The sequence below is a fragment of the Colias eurytheme genome, chromosome 3 (genome assembly GCF_061535395.1).
Source record: "Colias eurytheme isolate Ceu_HAF_F1 chromosome 3, ilColEury1 Martin Lab GWU primary, whole genome shotgun sequence".
In the NCBI taxonomy this organism is placed as follows: Eukaryota; Metazoa; Arthropoda; class Insecta; order Lepidoptera; family Pieridae; genus Colias; species Colias eurytheme.
The window spans coordinates 1,150,884-1,166,268 of record NC_142982.1 but is presented as its reverse complement, the minus strand read 5'-3'; the positions used below and the strand labels follow the sequence as shown (position 1 = coordinate 1,166,268).

Sequence of the window (15,385 nt, the reverse complement as noted above, 5' to 3'; positions counted from 1 at the left end):
TGAGCGATTATCTCTAAGGACTACTAGCTGTTGATCTTTGTGTTAAGCGTGACTTGAGCCGTGTAAGCTGGGAATTTCTTTTTGGCTCTATACCAATTGATGAGAAAAGTCATATAATAAAAAAACGTTACTCTTATTAATAAGCGGAAATTAGCAGATTAATGGCATACTGTATAAAATCTGGCTTTCATTAAAAATAATCATTTTCCTCCGAACACTGGCAGTACTGAGTTGCCACAGCCAAATTTGCCATTAAGAAAAATAAATAAATACCGGACCTGAGTACCGGACAGCTGATATGTGTCAAATTTAAAATGCGATGCGAGATGTCAACTGTCAAATGTTCAATAAATTATTGTCCTTCGATTCTATGAATAAAATTGAGTGGATTTATTTCTAATTCACTTTCATTATTCTTATTACATTTAGTGCTCAACATTACGGATTAGATACAGCTAGTCACTTGTTATATAACAAAATTGCGTATCGGGAATAATTTTAAATATTTATTTATTACATTTACTTTCAATTTGTGATATTTATCAGTGTGATAAGAATGTAGACATACAGTTATCGTTCAATGTAGGGCAAAATATCTCCTATAAGTGAAAAGATGTATCGTTTTTACTGTTTCTGAAGTACTGTAGGAGTTGAAGGTAAGCACATTTATTTGTAAAAACATTTCAAACCAACAGTGACTTTCACTTACAGGGCATGTGAATTTAATTTACATAAATTTAGATAAAGCACAGTTTTGTATATATATTTTAATATTTAAATTAGACGTAAAAATAAGCCAAGGAAATTAAAAAGTAATATGTACATTTCGAATTTTGTCTAAAATATATATTTTACATATTATATCTTACATGCCCATTAGTATGTATGTAAAAATAAGAAACTGGGAATCATTTACATATAACTAAATCCTGAAAGGACATATTATGAAAGAAAAATGTGGTCTTTTGTTTTGTTAACTTTTGCTTAGGTATTAAAAATTTGTCAGTTAAAATATATTTTAGAAAATCACAGACTATTGCATTATTTGCTCAATTAACTATTCACCAAAATGCAAAAATAATTAAGTTAGTATGAAAAGTTAATCAAGATTATTTATCATTAATGTAAATGAAGAATTTAATTAGTATTGTTTTTATATCTTCAAATGTAGGATTAAATAGAAAATTTTAAAAGGATTAAAATATAACTAGGCCAAATATCATTATTGATGTGTTTGTCTCTTGCAAGTTGTTATTGATAAGTTACTTACAAGATAAGCATGCTTATCTACACTTAGTATCAGTTTGTTTACTGATTTAAGATACTTTGTATATTTGCGAGTTTCATATTATCTTGCTTAGAACATAATATTTTCTATTGCATGTAATATTGTACATACATAAACATACTTAGAAGCAACTAGGAAGAAACTTGTAGTTTTTTGTATGAAATTTTCCAATTTATTTTATAGTTTCAAGTATTTATTTGTTACTAGCTTAGAATAAATATATGTATAAACTGACATAGAATCGGTATATGGGAACAAATTAGCCGTAAACTGGGGCCTTAGACAAAGTAACAATGAAAAAACGATAACGAAGTTAGAAAAGGCAAAAATATATGGGATTGCCATACGCCGCGTTAGATCACGTGGTCTATCTAATGTCAATCCCATACATTTTTCCTTTTCTAACTTCGTTATCGTTTTTTAATTGTTACTTTGTCTACGGGCCCTGTTCCGCATTAGACAAATATAGAATATACATTTAAACCAATAAAAAAGAAAGAAAAAAGAGTTAGCAACATGGCCAACTAAACACAACCAAGTTAATTAGCTGACTTCAAACTGAGCGTGTTCTTACGCGTATGCCGTTTCTACCTCAGTGTATTCTAAGGTTACTAGTAGATACTCATAATTACAAATATAGTAAAAATTAAAATTTAGGGCGCTTGTGCACTACAAGGAATTTTACTGTCCGGCATTCCGATTTTTTACGGTCCGGTATAGCACGCCATTAATCTAAACGCTAGCTTGTCCACTATACGTAATTTTACTGTCCGACATTTCACTTTTCCCTATTCCGGATGGTTTTTTGTGTCTACGAGTCGTTGTACATATAAATGCCCACTTGCTTGGATTTTACTCTTTTTACAGCATATGCCAATTGAAAGCAAGCTCTTGTTTTACTTCCTTTTAGCTGGCAATGTGATTTGAAAAGTCGGTATTGTTATTTTTATATACCTACATTGACCTATAATTATTATCAAGTAAGTGTTGGTAAGTTAAAGTTCAAGTGGGAATAGCTTTAGCTCCTCGTCACCGGTTAAAATAAATAAGTGAACCACGCATTTTAAATCTCTTACGGAACTTTACTTTTTATAGAATAATATATCTTACGAAGTAATATAATATTTCATCTTCTATATTATTTTTTACTCGTTTCTTGTAAAATGCAAAAAAAATATGATAGCATTCTACCGCCAAACTTCCTTGAACTGTACCGCACTGATCCGAGTAAAGACGGACAGGTGCACAAGCCAATTCATCGGATTTTTCATGCCAAACCGGACCGTAAAAAATCGGAATGCCGGACAGTAAAATTCCTTGTAGTGCACAAGCGCCCTTAGGGCGTTTGTCCACTACAAGGAATTTTACGGTCCGGCATTCCGATTTTTTACGGTCCGGTATGGCACGCCATTAATCTATATACTAGCTTGTGCACTATACGTAATTTTACTGTCCGACATTTTACTTTTCCCTATTCCGGATGGTTTTTTGTGTCTACGAGTCGCTGTAGGTATAATTGTTTTCGAATACCCACTTGCTTGGATTTTACTGTTTTTACTGCATATGCCAATTAAAAGCAAGCTCTTGTTTTACTTTCTTTTAGTTGGCAATGAGATTTGAGAAGTCGGTATTGTTATTTTATATACATTGACCAAGCATTGACCTATAATTATTATCTAAGTAAGTGTTGGTAAGTTAAAGTTCAAGTGGGAATAGCTTTAGCTCCTCGTCACCGATTAAAATAAATAAGTGAAACACGCATTTTAAATCTCTTACGGAACTTTACTTTTTATTATAACGAAGTAATATAATATTTCACCTTCTATATTTTTTACTCGTTTCTTGTAAAATGCAAAAACAATCATTTATGATAGCATTATACCGCTAAACTTCCTTGAACTGTACCGCACTGATCCGAGTAAAGACGGACAGGTGCACAAGCAATTCATCGGTTTTTTCATGCCACACCGGACCGTAAAAAATCGGAATGCCGGACAGTAAAATTCCTTGTAGTGCACAAGCGCCCTTAGAGATTAAAAACATATAGACAGTTTGGAAATAAAATATTTTCACGTCTATGTATATGCCAATGTTGTCCAATTTGTTAACACTCTCTATATTAGTCTATGTTTAGAAATTGTATATTTAAATACTAAACAGATTAATAACACCGTTTAAACTTGAAATAGACACGAAATCATGTTTCTATTTTTGATAAAATATGCAAGTAGACCATAGTAAAAGGAAGTAGATTTTTCCCGCGGCATCGCTATTCAGTGGCATTTTTTCGTGTTGCAACTTAAAATCTGAATAGTTTGTTTGAACGCGCTAATCTTGGGAACTACTGGTCTGATTTGAAAAATTATTTCGGAATTCGGTGTTAGATAGCCCATTTATCGAGGAAGGCTATAGGCTATAAAAAAATTCTATAAAACTACACCCTTTGCCACTCTAACGTACAGCTGACGTATAATCCTCCGTGTTATGGTCAGCTAGCATTGTTTTTCTTTCAAACTCAAACTCAAAAATACTAGATAATAAAAAAGAATATATGACAAATTTGCAATTGAGAGGAAATGGCTGAAAAAACTTTTCTCTATGCGTCCAGGCTGCCACTGCGCGCCCCACCCACGTAGTCGCACTGAAGGTCGCGAGAATTCATAGTACCTATAAGTCCTGGATGCATTTTACAAATTTTCGATTGGGATGGACTTGGTCATGAAAATCTGTCACTGGCTCCCGGACTATTATTTACCAAATACCAAACAATAATCTACAACAAATGGATTGTTTTATTCTTATGATGAAAATAAATTCGAAAGATTGTTTAACTAACATAATCTACGATTCGATCCATTGTTCTTATATGTTCAATGTTTATAATAACAAATTAATCTATTGATAGCATTGGTTATTGCAAGTGATAATAATAATCTAATAATTATCAAATCTTAACTGAACGAATAATTAATAACCTTCATCATGAACAAATTACGCGCATTTCTTTATCAAATTCCGCAATAGGTACGTTTTTTTTTAAATAAATTATGTGGTTTCATTTCCGAAAATTGTTTGTGAAGGAAATAGATATAAAACTTCAACAATCCCTTATCAGTCCATTAATTTAATTGTGCTTTTATTCGACTTAATAAAAAGAGTTTTATACGTGTGGTAAAGATATTGCCTGCTTTCAGACACGGATATGGCTTTCAATTATGTACTTCATTTAGTTCTTTAAACTTTATTGTCTTTCGCGCGTGAAATTCATTCACAGTTGTTGAAATTACACATATTGACAATATTTTTAAAGACATAGAAAAAAAAATAGAAAAGAATAGAGCTCTTTTAGGAGTAGTAAGGCAGAGTTATATTCTAGAAGTAAGTAGTAAGTAGACGTATAACGGAATTTTTCACGTTATCAACGCATAAATTGTTTTTTAGAATTTAGCTCGGCTTTATTTCCCTCCTTTTTTCGCCAATCTTGACAATTTTCTAAAAAAAAATCTGTATAAAAAAGTCACTGATTCAAAAAAAGTTAACTTTTTTTTTAATTTGCAAATAAAAGGCGCCAAGATGCACATGTGGATGTGGTTCGGCTATGATGTGGGTGATTTACTCTTCGCTGGGCTCACCATCAACACGAGATGGAGCTTTGCGCTCACATGGATCGTGCTTTTCTTCGTCGCGCTGCTGTTTGAGGCGTCTAAGGTAAATTAAAAATTATTTATTTAAATTGAAAAATGAAGGTAAATTAAATTAGTTAATATTTTCATTTTCATTTTCATTTTTCACTAAGTTAGACTTAGACGAAGTCTTTTAAAAGTTAGCAATTGTACTAAATAATTGAAGAATTGTCATACAAAAACGATGGTTTTTTTTATGTATATGGTACAATACAGAGTAAATAATATAAAATATGTAGGTCTTGTTGAAGTATTTATAAATATTTAAACTGCGTATGCAAAAGAGAGAGGCAGTGCAAAACAATTGTTAGGAAATGCAATGATATTGCAAGATAAGGGGGCGTTGAATATGCTGGCATTTCCATTCACTGACGAACCTATACTCACTATAGTAATGCAAAATCCTAATTCCTATAGTCATTGGATTTGATAGCAAAATATAAAATTAGGCTTATATTTGCGATATAGCAAGAATTAATCCTACATTATTTTTTTGTCTGTGCACTTGTCACAGAAGTAAAAAAAGTTGATTATTGCCGATGTTATCTCAACACAACCCGTGAGAAATGTCGCTACATTGCTCAAGTCCTAATGATATTTGCACGACTATCTTAAAAGTTAAAAGTAGTGTAATGTTGTCAGTTTTTACATAGTTATGTTGCGTAGTTAGCACTTACACTGCTAAATGTATAGAAATTTACAGCTTTAATAGGCTCTCTTGTAGAGTAGAATGCATGAATCATAAAATATTTTTATATCCGTATTAAATACAATTTAATATCTAGTTTAAATAAAAAAATATGGACATTATTGACCACTTAACATCATCATGCTCCTTTTCTTACTCTGTTGTCTATATTAATTAAAAGTAAAAAAAATCAGGCTTATAATACAGTTTTTGAAGTGAAACTTCTTTATCGTGGTTGGAAAAAAAACTTTCTTTCTCCTACCACGCGTAATTCGACGTATTTCTGTAAAGTTGCTTATAGTAAATTATTTTTTGAAAAATAAGGTCATAAAGAAGTTTCACTTCTTACGTGTGTACACTATACTAGTACACGCACACATTTTTTTTTAATTTATCAGTCTATTAAAAACGTTTTTGTAAATATGTCCTTTGCAGGTATATTTAGCGAGGGTGCAGCGGGAAGCTCACAAGAAGCTGTTCCCTTACAGGTCGGATGAGAGGAGAAACTTACTATGTGAACGGTAAGCATTTATACAGTTATCTATACATGATAAATATCGTACTATACGACAAAAAAAACTATGATTAAACAATTTTTCGCTTTATTATAAGTCAAATATGTATACTTAGATACAAAGTTGAGTACCGATTCCGAAGAAAGTTATTTTTTTTTCAAACTCGTTACATTCGTTATCTTTGGTTTTGACGAGTTAATTATCTTCATTAAAAAAAAAGTTAAAACTAGAAATTACATTCATTAAACTCTACTACATATATACGTATTTAATGTAATTTGAATATATCCATACATTTGTATAGGGTGCGGTTATGTTGCAGGAAAAACCAATCGGTAGAACATCCCGCAATTTCTCAATAACCGTTGTAATTGTTGCTTCCTTCAAAACAATATTAATCCGTAGATGATGAAAATTTCGTATTATATAAAAAATTATAGATTTATGAGCAAGTATATGGTAGTATCTGTAATTATAATAACGTTAAGAGATTTTTCTGCGTATAAATTTCCTATTATAATTTCACACCTTTCCAGTTTTATTAATGTTTAAAATTATCAACTTACTACTTTTTTACACTTTACTTTCATATTGATAATATCATGAAATCCTACCTAAATCACCAAAGTCTTCGAAAGTAATATCGAAAAAAGAGTCCAATACGCTCCAAAAGTTACGACAAATAAAATTAAGGAAATGACGTAAAGCGAACGCATAAAACTATTTCGTTATTACTCCAATAAATTGATATAAATTCCATGTATTCATTGATAATGTGATTGTATGTTTCCTTTAGCATTCGCCGCGAATAAAATGTTACCGTAAGAGGTGTGACCGTGACCTGCTTTGTTACCACGACGTATAGTAGCTAATTTTTCGATTAATGAGATGATAAGTACCTACGACCAAGTTACTAGTTACGGCCGTGTCCAAAGCTTTCAGATATGTTCTAAATCAGTCAAGCTTGTATAGGTATATTAAGAAGAGCTGGAACGTCAACACATTTACACATTGCACATGTTAGGCCGGGAGATACTGACACAAAATTTCGGGTCATTTGTAACAGGATGGCGGTCTAGAGGGGTCTTAGTAGCAATGACAAAAAGAAAAATGATGGTCAGAACGCTGGTACCGGCGGACTAGTCGCGTGGGCGTTAGTCACACTCGTCGGATAAATAGCGAAAGTCCAACGATTTGTAACACAAAAATTTTAGAATTTACCGATAGCCCTTAAAAAAAATGTAGGCGGTAGTGTCATGCCATACTTTGACGATGTGACTTACAGTCCGCCATACCGACGTGAATGCGTTGATTTAAAAAAAACAATTCAACCATTTGTACCGGGCTAACTTTTGCACAGGTAACCATCATCGTGCAGCCATTTACTAAAATCACCATGCCATACTTTTCGGACGATTCCAAATGGTCGCCATACCGCGGAAAATCTGCAAATTTTTGAATTTTTTTTTCTCGCCAAACGATTTGTACCACCCTACATTTTTTTTCAACAACTCCTGAATGATTATAAATAGAAGTGTGATAATGCCATACCTGTGGGAGGTGACGAATGTGTATAAGATTTTTTTCTTATTGTAAGATTTTATTCGTAGTTTGAACGATTTGTAGCAGTATGGCACTAATTTTTCCCTCTATTAAAAGTATGGCAAATATAATAATGGTCACGTTGCATCATATACTTTCCAAAAATGCCGTACTGGTACAAATCGCCAATTCTTTTCATTTTTTTTTACGTCTTGGCTTAAGTCTTACAATCATCCGCCCCATGTTTGCATTCTGCGATATTTTTTTCTAGGTAGAATTGTATACAAACAAACAGAATATAATGATCCCATACTGTAAAAAATGATTTTACGTATTGTACAGTCGTATTTTTGAAACGTGACGAATAAATTAATTTTTCAAGTATGGCAGCACTTTTTCCCCCTACTAGAAGTATGGCAAATATAATAATGGTCACATTTTATCAAATACTCTCCAAAAATCCAAATGCAATACTGGTACAAATTGTTTGGGGAAAAAAAATTTTTTTTTTTTGCAGATTTTCGGCGGTATGGTGGCCATTTAGAATCGTCCGAAAAGTATGGCATGGCGATTTTCGTAAATGTCTGCACGATGATGATTACCTGTGCAAAAGTTAGCCTGGTACAAATGGTTGAATTGTTTTTTTTTAAAATCAACGCATCGCGTCGGTATGGGGGGCTGTTAGTTACACCGGAAAAATATGGCATGACACTACCGCCTACATCTTTTTTATGGGCTATCGGTAAATTCTAAAATTTTTGTGTTACAAATCGTTTGACTTTCGCTATATATCCGACGAGTTCAACTAACGCCCACGCAACTAGTCCGCCGGTACCAGCGTTCTGACCATCATTTTTCTTTTAGTCATTGCGTAATAAGACCTCTGTAGAACCGCCATTCTGTTACAAATGACCCGAAATTTTGTGTCAGTTTCTCCCGGCCTATGTATGTGTCATATTTTTCAATTGTTTATAAATACAGGGTGATGTAATTGGTGTAGTACGAATATCTAAAAATCTATGAAGAATTTTGTGATACAGTAAATGGAAGAATTATAGACTATTTTACAGTATTTAATAAAATCATTTAATTTTTTGTTCATTTTCATTAGAAATGTCAATTTTTCTCACCAAGGTGGAAATTTAGATGATAAGGATCTTGTTAGAAAAATATAAATTTTGACTAAAATCGGCATTTTTACCAGTAACAGTGTGATAATGAGCTTTTACTAAATCAGGCACACTTCTCGAACTCTATATTTTCTCTTGTATCGGCTTTTCGGTAACATTTCAAAATAAAAAATTTCATCTGATCAAAGTAACGATACCACAGCTAACATTTGACAGTATGTACATAAACAAAATGATGTCGATAAAAACATTTCAGGTCGTTTGAGAAATTTGCCATTGCCAAAAAAGCTCATTATCACACTGTTTGTATGCATTTTCTGAGTAAATTTACTATGGTAATGTATATTATATTTTAGACCATTAGAAAGTAGATATTTCAACGAACAAAAAGCCCCCAAACTTTTTGTAAAAAGCTGATATTTCGACGTCAGAATTTTCGATTGAAAATTAGGTTGTTTTTTTGGTATTAAGTTGAAATAAGGCGAAAAAATAAATATTTTCAATCAAATAAATTACAGTGTATTTGAGACATAATAAGGTAACTTTTCACCAAATATAGTAGAAAAAAATTTTTTTTTGAAAAAGAAATAAAAAACCAATAACTTGGTTTTTTGAATATTTCACCTAAATTTTGAGGTTATGTGAAAAAATTGTTAATACAAAAGTACAACTTTTTTACTTTTTATTACCTACAACTTTGCCATTGAACTTTTTTCCATAGGACTTGTAGTTTTGTTGGAAATCAAGAGAAACCATTTTTTAGCCTTAAAAGCTCCCCCCCTCCCACTTCCCGAACTCGGATTGTCTGTAATTTATTTTTCCTTTAATTTTTATCACATTCTCCTCCTTTTTTAATGGGTTTCATCCTACTACTATTTTTTTTTAGGTTTTTATCATTTTGGAAGGGATTGGCCCTGGTGTATGTTGGGAGTGAGCGCACGTGTTATTTGTATTGTTTTTATGTCCTGAAATTTAATTATTATTTCATAAATGAATAATTATTAATACTTTTATCCAATTGATTATTATTAGAATAAATAATTAACTTCATCAATTGATTTACTTTTAAATTATAATTTTACAGGTAAATTATGAGAGCTTTCATAATTATATTTGCATATCTCCAACGCACCCATTTTACAATTCAAGTCTAAAATGAAACTAAAGTCGCATTTATTTTTGAACATACTGTAAGTGAAATTGCATAAGTGTGAGTACTGTGAACATGCCAGCTTTCCTTAATTGACCGATAGTATTTAGGGCCGGTTTCGCAGTTTCCTGATAATAATATGTTCTGTATAGCATATGTGACAACTAAAATGACAAATTATGTATGAAATTAGGCTGTAATGGACATGGTTAGCAAGCGGATCCGAAACCGGATCTTAAATCTCGGAAGTTGTATAAGCAGGATTAGGGATAAAAAGCTACTTAATATTTTCAGAATAAGTTTTCATTTTATAAATTACGGTCAATGTACCAATGATAATTTTATCCATGTTTGTAATTTGTTACTTGTTCGAGTTTAATGACTTTCAAGAAATTGAAATGCAGCAGAAAAATTCCACAAAAAAAAAGTAAAACAACGAGTTTTGATACACGAAAAAAGGTTTGGTGTCGGTACTCGATGAAGCCTGAAAAAACAGTGAAAATACGTAACGAAGTAATTGCTATAGATAACAATAGCAAATTATCAAGTATACAAACTTGTATAAAAATTGCAGGGAACAAGGTAACCCTATGGAGCCGACGACGAGCAGAAACACGAGCACGGGGCAGGTCAGCCGCTGGTCTTCATTCCAAGTGAGGTAATTATCACACTGGGAGTTGAATCAAATAAAAATAATATATAAAAAATGTTTAAAGAATATAATTTTTTAAAGGATCGTTCGTATGTGATCACGCGAGAAGCTAGAGCGGTGTCCAGGTTTGGCAGAGACGCGGGTTCAAGTCCCGCCTCGTGATTTCGTTTATTAAGCATTTGCATGCTATAAGACTATTAATATAATATATGATTGAAAAATAGATAGGTCTAAATAAAATATATAAACAAAATTTAGGACTAAAGGTGCCAAACTACTTTTTATATTCTGAATTTTGTGTTAACAATGTATGTGGTATACTGGTATAGATTCAGTCATACCTTTATTGTTTTATTTATTTGAAGTAATTGGTCTTGCAGTGCGTGTAATGGTTCGTTTAGTGAAATCCAAATCATAGTAATCGCATTGAGGCAATGACAGTTATCTATTCTATTTATTAATATATTTATATAATTTCGTGATAAGCTGCAATTTATTTATGGTGATTAATAATCGCCATCTGGCTGTTGATAACACAATTTAAATTCAAAGTACCTATTAAGGCATAAATTAAAGATCGTCAAAATAAAAAAAAAATTGAGTCGAAAAAATTGAACGGAACCGTACGAATAATCCCTGATATTATTAGACTTATCATGGTTATCAATTATTTTCCACGACGCTATGCTAAAATTACATGCAGCATTTATCCAATGTAACTTTCTTTAGATAGGAGTTCTAACCGATGTTTCCCGGAAAAATTCTTCCGCAAATTTCGAATTCTCCTATAGGTTAAACTTTAAAGTAATAGCAATTTTTAAAGGTAATAAAGAAACAAAATGTAAATGTTTTCTACATTTACTTTTCACACACACAAATTTACACAAGAAATATATTTAGATAGGTTGGCACCAAAAAGGTCTCCTGGATCCTTTTTTGCATAATTACTATAAATAAAGTCAATAATAATTCCGAAGTGACAGAAAATATTCTGGTCCTCCAGGACGCTAGTGAACTTGCACCAAACTACAGTGTTCCTGGTGCACAACATAGTGGGCTACCTGCTCATGCTGGTGGTCATGGTATACAACGTGCATCTCATGCTCGCTGTCGTCTTTGGCATGATGCTGGGTGAGTCTTGTAGGATCCTTCTCGATTGTTACACAATAATAGATGGTAAAATAGTTAACTTAAAAAAGACAACATTTTTATTGAAAAACAATAAATTAAACATTCAGAATAACAGAACAATTTGGGCAAACAGATGCATTTGCCTCTGTTACTGTGTACTGAGTTTGAGAACACCAGTTCTCTGAACATTGCCTTGAATAAATTGTTTCAAAGTTCAGACCACTGAACTGGCCAACACCATTTCAGGTCAAAACAATAAAATAAACTAAAATTACTGCTTTTACTAGAAGAAACAAAATGGTAGATTACTTTTCTCATACACATGATTACACACCTTGATATTCTTCTATTTTGCCAGTGATTGGTAAAAAATAATATTTTTATTAAAAGAGTTAGAGTTAATTTAGTTTTATTAAAAGTACAAAAATTAGATACCAAACGAGTTTTGGCATCACAAAACCTATTAATTATTATGTATTATGCATTGTATGTAATGACACAGTTGGAAATACGCCAAATACGTTTTCTAAATAGATTATGTTGTACAATTCTAAGTCAATATTCTCAAATGCATTTATTTATACATTATTATATGTATTATGATTTCTGTATTTGCGTTTAGAAGAATATCGATAAAGTTAATCCGTTTCTCTGTATCCTTATAACTTATGAAAGTTATAACTTAGGAACAATGATTTTGGATAAATTGCCTTCGCTTTTTCATCCAAGGCTGGATTCTTTATTACAAACTTGAAAGGAATAAAAAAGACGTGTGGCACTCGGGGACTGCCGCGGTAAAGCTATAGCATAGCTTGCCTTCAAGCCACACCTCCGAGCCCGTCGGAGTGGGGAGCGTGAGGTTTTTTCGTTACGGAATTTCTCGATTTGGTCCCCGCGCTCAAGGCCCGCGATAGAAGCTATGCAATAGCTTAAAAAAAATATGTAGTGTGTTTGTAAGTAGGACCGTGGGCGAAAAGCTAGCTTTCAATATTTTAAAGTGTAATCTTATTTCAGGTTATTTCCTTTTCGGGACCAAGTTGACTCTTCTGCAGATGCAATGTTTCGGCACCAAGCGGATGGTCATTTGTACTCCGGAGTGTGATGATACAGGTAATTGATAATTTATAAATAGCTTTACTCATAAATTTTAGAAAATGTAATTGATCAGTATTTTTGTTTCTTTCTTGCCTATAACTACTTACTCCTACTTCTTGATTCCAAATGACTTGAGCGTGAAAGAGACAGAACACTACTTAAATGAATAAATGTTACATTATTTCTTTTAAATAACTTGTGCTTTTATTGTGTTTGGGTTGTGCGGCATTATAAATTACATATCTTTCCTAAAAATAATCATAAAATCTTTAATATCTACGTTTTAACGTAAGCTTCTAAGCGATTTATTCATAACATTAATGTAGGTACATAAACAGCTCAGCAGCTAGTGTGGTATCTGGGTAACCTATGGGCTACTTTACACCATAATTTACATCTAATTATAAAATTTTATCGAAAACCGTTTAAGAAGTAAATTTCCGACCATTCACTCCTTTTGCGTATAATCGAGACTCGATTTCTAAGTCTATCAAAAAATAAGGTGGTTCATATCACCATCTGTGGAACAGATGAGAAATGTATATTTTTATTGTCCACTCGGTTATAGAATAAACGTTCAACAGCTTGACAAACATTCTTCCAAACCGCATGTCTCGGTTTCAACAACGCGCTCTCTTACCCGTATTCGCCTGCTTGACTGCGGGGCTTATTAGATTGTATAGGCAACAAATAGACAGACAGACACACAAGCTTGGGGTCACTTAAATAACAACCGCACCACCTCGGTGATCTACCACAGTCCGCTTTTCTCGGAATTTTTGTCGGAGAACAACCATCTTATGGAACTATTTACCGTCTTCGGTGTTCCCAAGCAAATTCGACGGGGAGGCCTTCAAGAAAAGGGCATAAAAGTATCTGCGATCCGTATCCGAACTCTTGAGTACGATATATCTGTTATATTGTATAGGCACCAACTAGACAGACAGACACACAGACACACAGACACACATGCCACTACAACAGTACACACAACTCCCAGATCGCTGCAACACGGAGAAGTGTAGCTGGGAGCAGTGCGAGGGCAAGCTGTGCAAGCAGCTGGACGCGCTCGAGCTGCAGCAGACTGACACTGCGCTCTCTGAACCGTATCCGAACTCTTGAGTACGCGATATCAGTTAGATTGTAGGCTTTTTGGTAGTTTTTGGTCTAGTTCTTTGTTCAATCTATCGTATTTTGAGGGTAGTACGTAGTACGCAACGTTGTGTTGTCTTTTTGTATTTTGTATGACATGTTTCTAATGTAAATATCTGTTTACGTTAGACTATAGAGCCTTTGACAGTGTTAGTAAATATCACATAGATTGAATTTAGACAGAGGACGTAGTGCTTGGTAGTTTGAATTATGTATTTATCGCTTCACGCTAGTTCGATCTTATATCCCGTTTCGCTGTTTGCCGTAATAGAGGCCTTTCGCCCAAAATAGTTAATTGAACATTTCGCTTTACGCTTTTGAGGTACTTTTGGAAATGCAGTCTTGATTGTACGTTGAATTAGTGGTTTATTTGCGGATAGATGTTATTTTCCTCTGTACTTTCTACCTGTGTTTTAGGGAGTAGTTTGAAAGCTCAATGTATTTTTGGTAGCAAAACACTTATTTATATAGCTTAAACTATTTTTCCACCATAGAAAAATTTGAGAGATGTTGACTAGACCAGTAATTTGTATAATTAGTTATCTACCTAAACCATTGATATGACCATTAACAGTATCTTCCTTATTTACAGCGGAGAGCTCAACCCCGCCGCTTCTAACGTCCACACACAGCACGGAGTCGGACATTTTCATTTGCCAAACTCGCACCTGCATACAGCCCTCACACTACTTCCCCGCGAGCACGTCCACGGAACAAAACCCCACGTGCTATTATGGCGCCAAAAGATGCCCGTCAAAAGTTGCCAGAGCGAAAAAATCGCAAGCCTTAACTTCGCACTGTCACCACGAAAATGAAAAAGAAGACAGCCCTAGCGTGGAAGATGCGCAGCTTCTCAGAACTGAACGCCAGGGCTGCTGCAAAAAGAAACAAGAGACGCCGCCAGAAGAGAAATGTTGCAAGTCTAGTCAAGATACAAAAGTTATTGTTCACGAGAGAAATGATAGTGAGGACGGCTCGGAGAGTACAGTTCTTAGAGAGGACAGTCCTCAGATCACGTGTTGCCATAATGTTAAGCCAACCGCCAGTGAGAGTCAAGAGGAAATCATGAAAGTGTGATAATTTTAACCATGAGATGGATTGTTGTATATTTAATTGAATCGAATTTAGTATGTTTATTGTTAATAATAAAAAGACTTGTATGTGGACTCTATGGTCGCCCATGTGTAGTGTTAAAACCAATATTGGTGCTTAGATATATTTATTTTTGTTTCACTCCTTTTTTTTGTGCCAAATATTTTTTATCTCTATTCGAAATACGTAATTATAGGATAGTTATTGAACAATAAATTTATTTTTACATAAGAATTTGGGTTTTATTTTGGACACTCCTTACCTATA

General features: G+C 33.3%; 1 protein-coding gene across 1 annotated transcript; it reads left to right on the top strand.

Moving 5' to 3' along the window:
• Positions 1 to 332: 332 nt before the first annotated feature.
• On the top strand, positions 333 to 15,352 carry LOC149909316 (uncharacterized). Its single transcript, XM_090119214.1, has 7 exons — positions 333 to 656; positions 4,854 to 4,996; positions 6,095 to 6,180; positions 10,571 to 10,654; positions 11,652 to 11,779; positions 12,794 to 12,889; positions 14,619 to 15,352. The coding sequence occupies exons 2-7, from the start codon at positions 4,862 to 4,864 to the stop codon at positions 15,101 to 15,103; spliced, it is 1,014 nt and encodes a 337-aa protein (XP_089975340.1). The 5' UTR covers positions 333 to 656; positions 4,854 to 4,861; the 3' UTR covers positions 15,104 to 15,352.
• Positions 15,353 to 15,385: the final 33 nt, after the last annotated feature.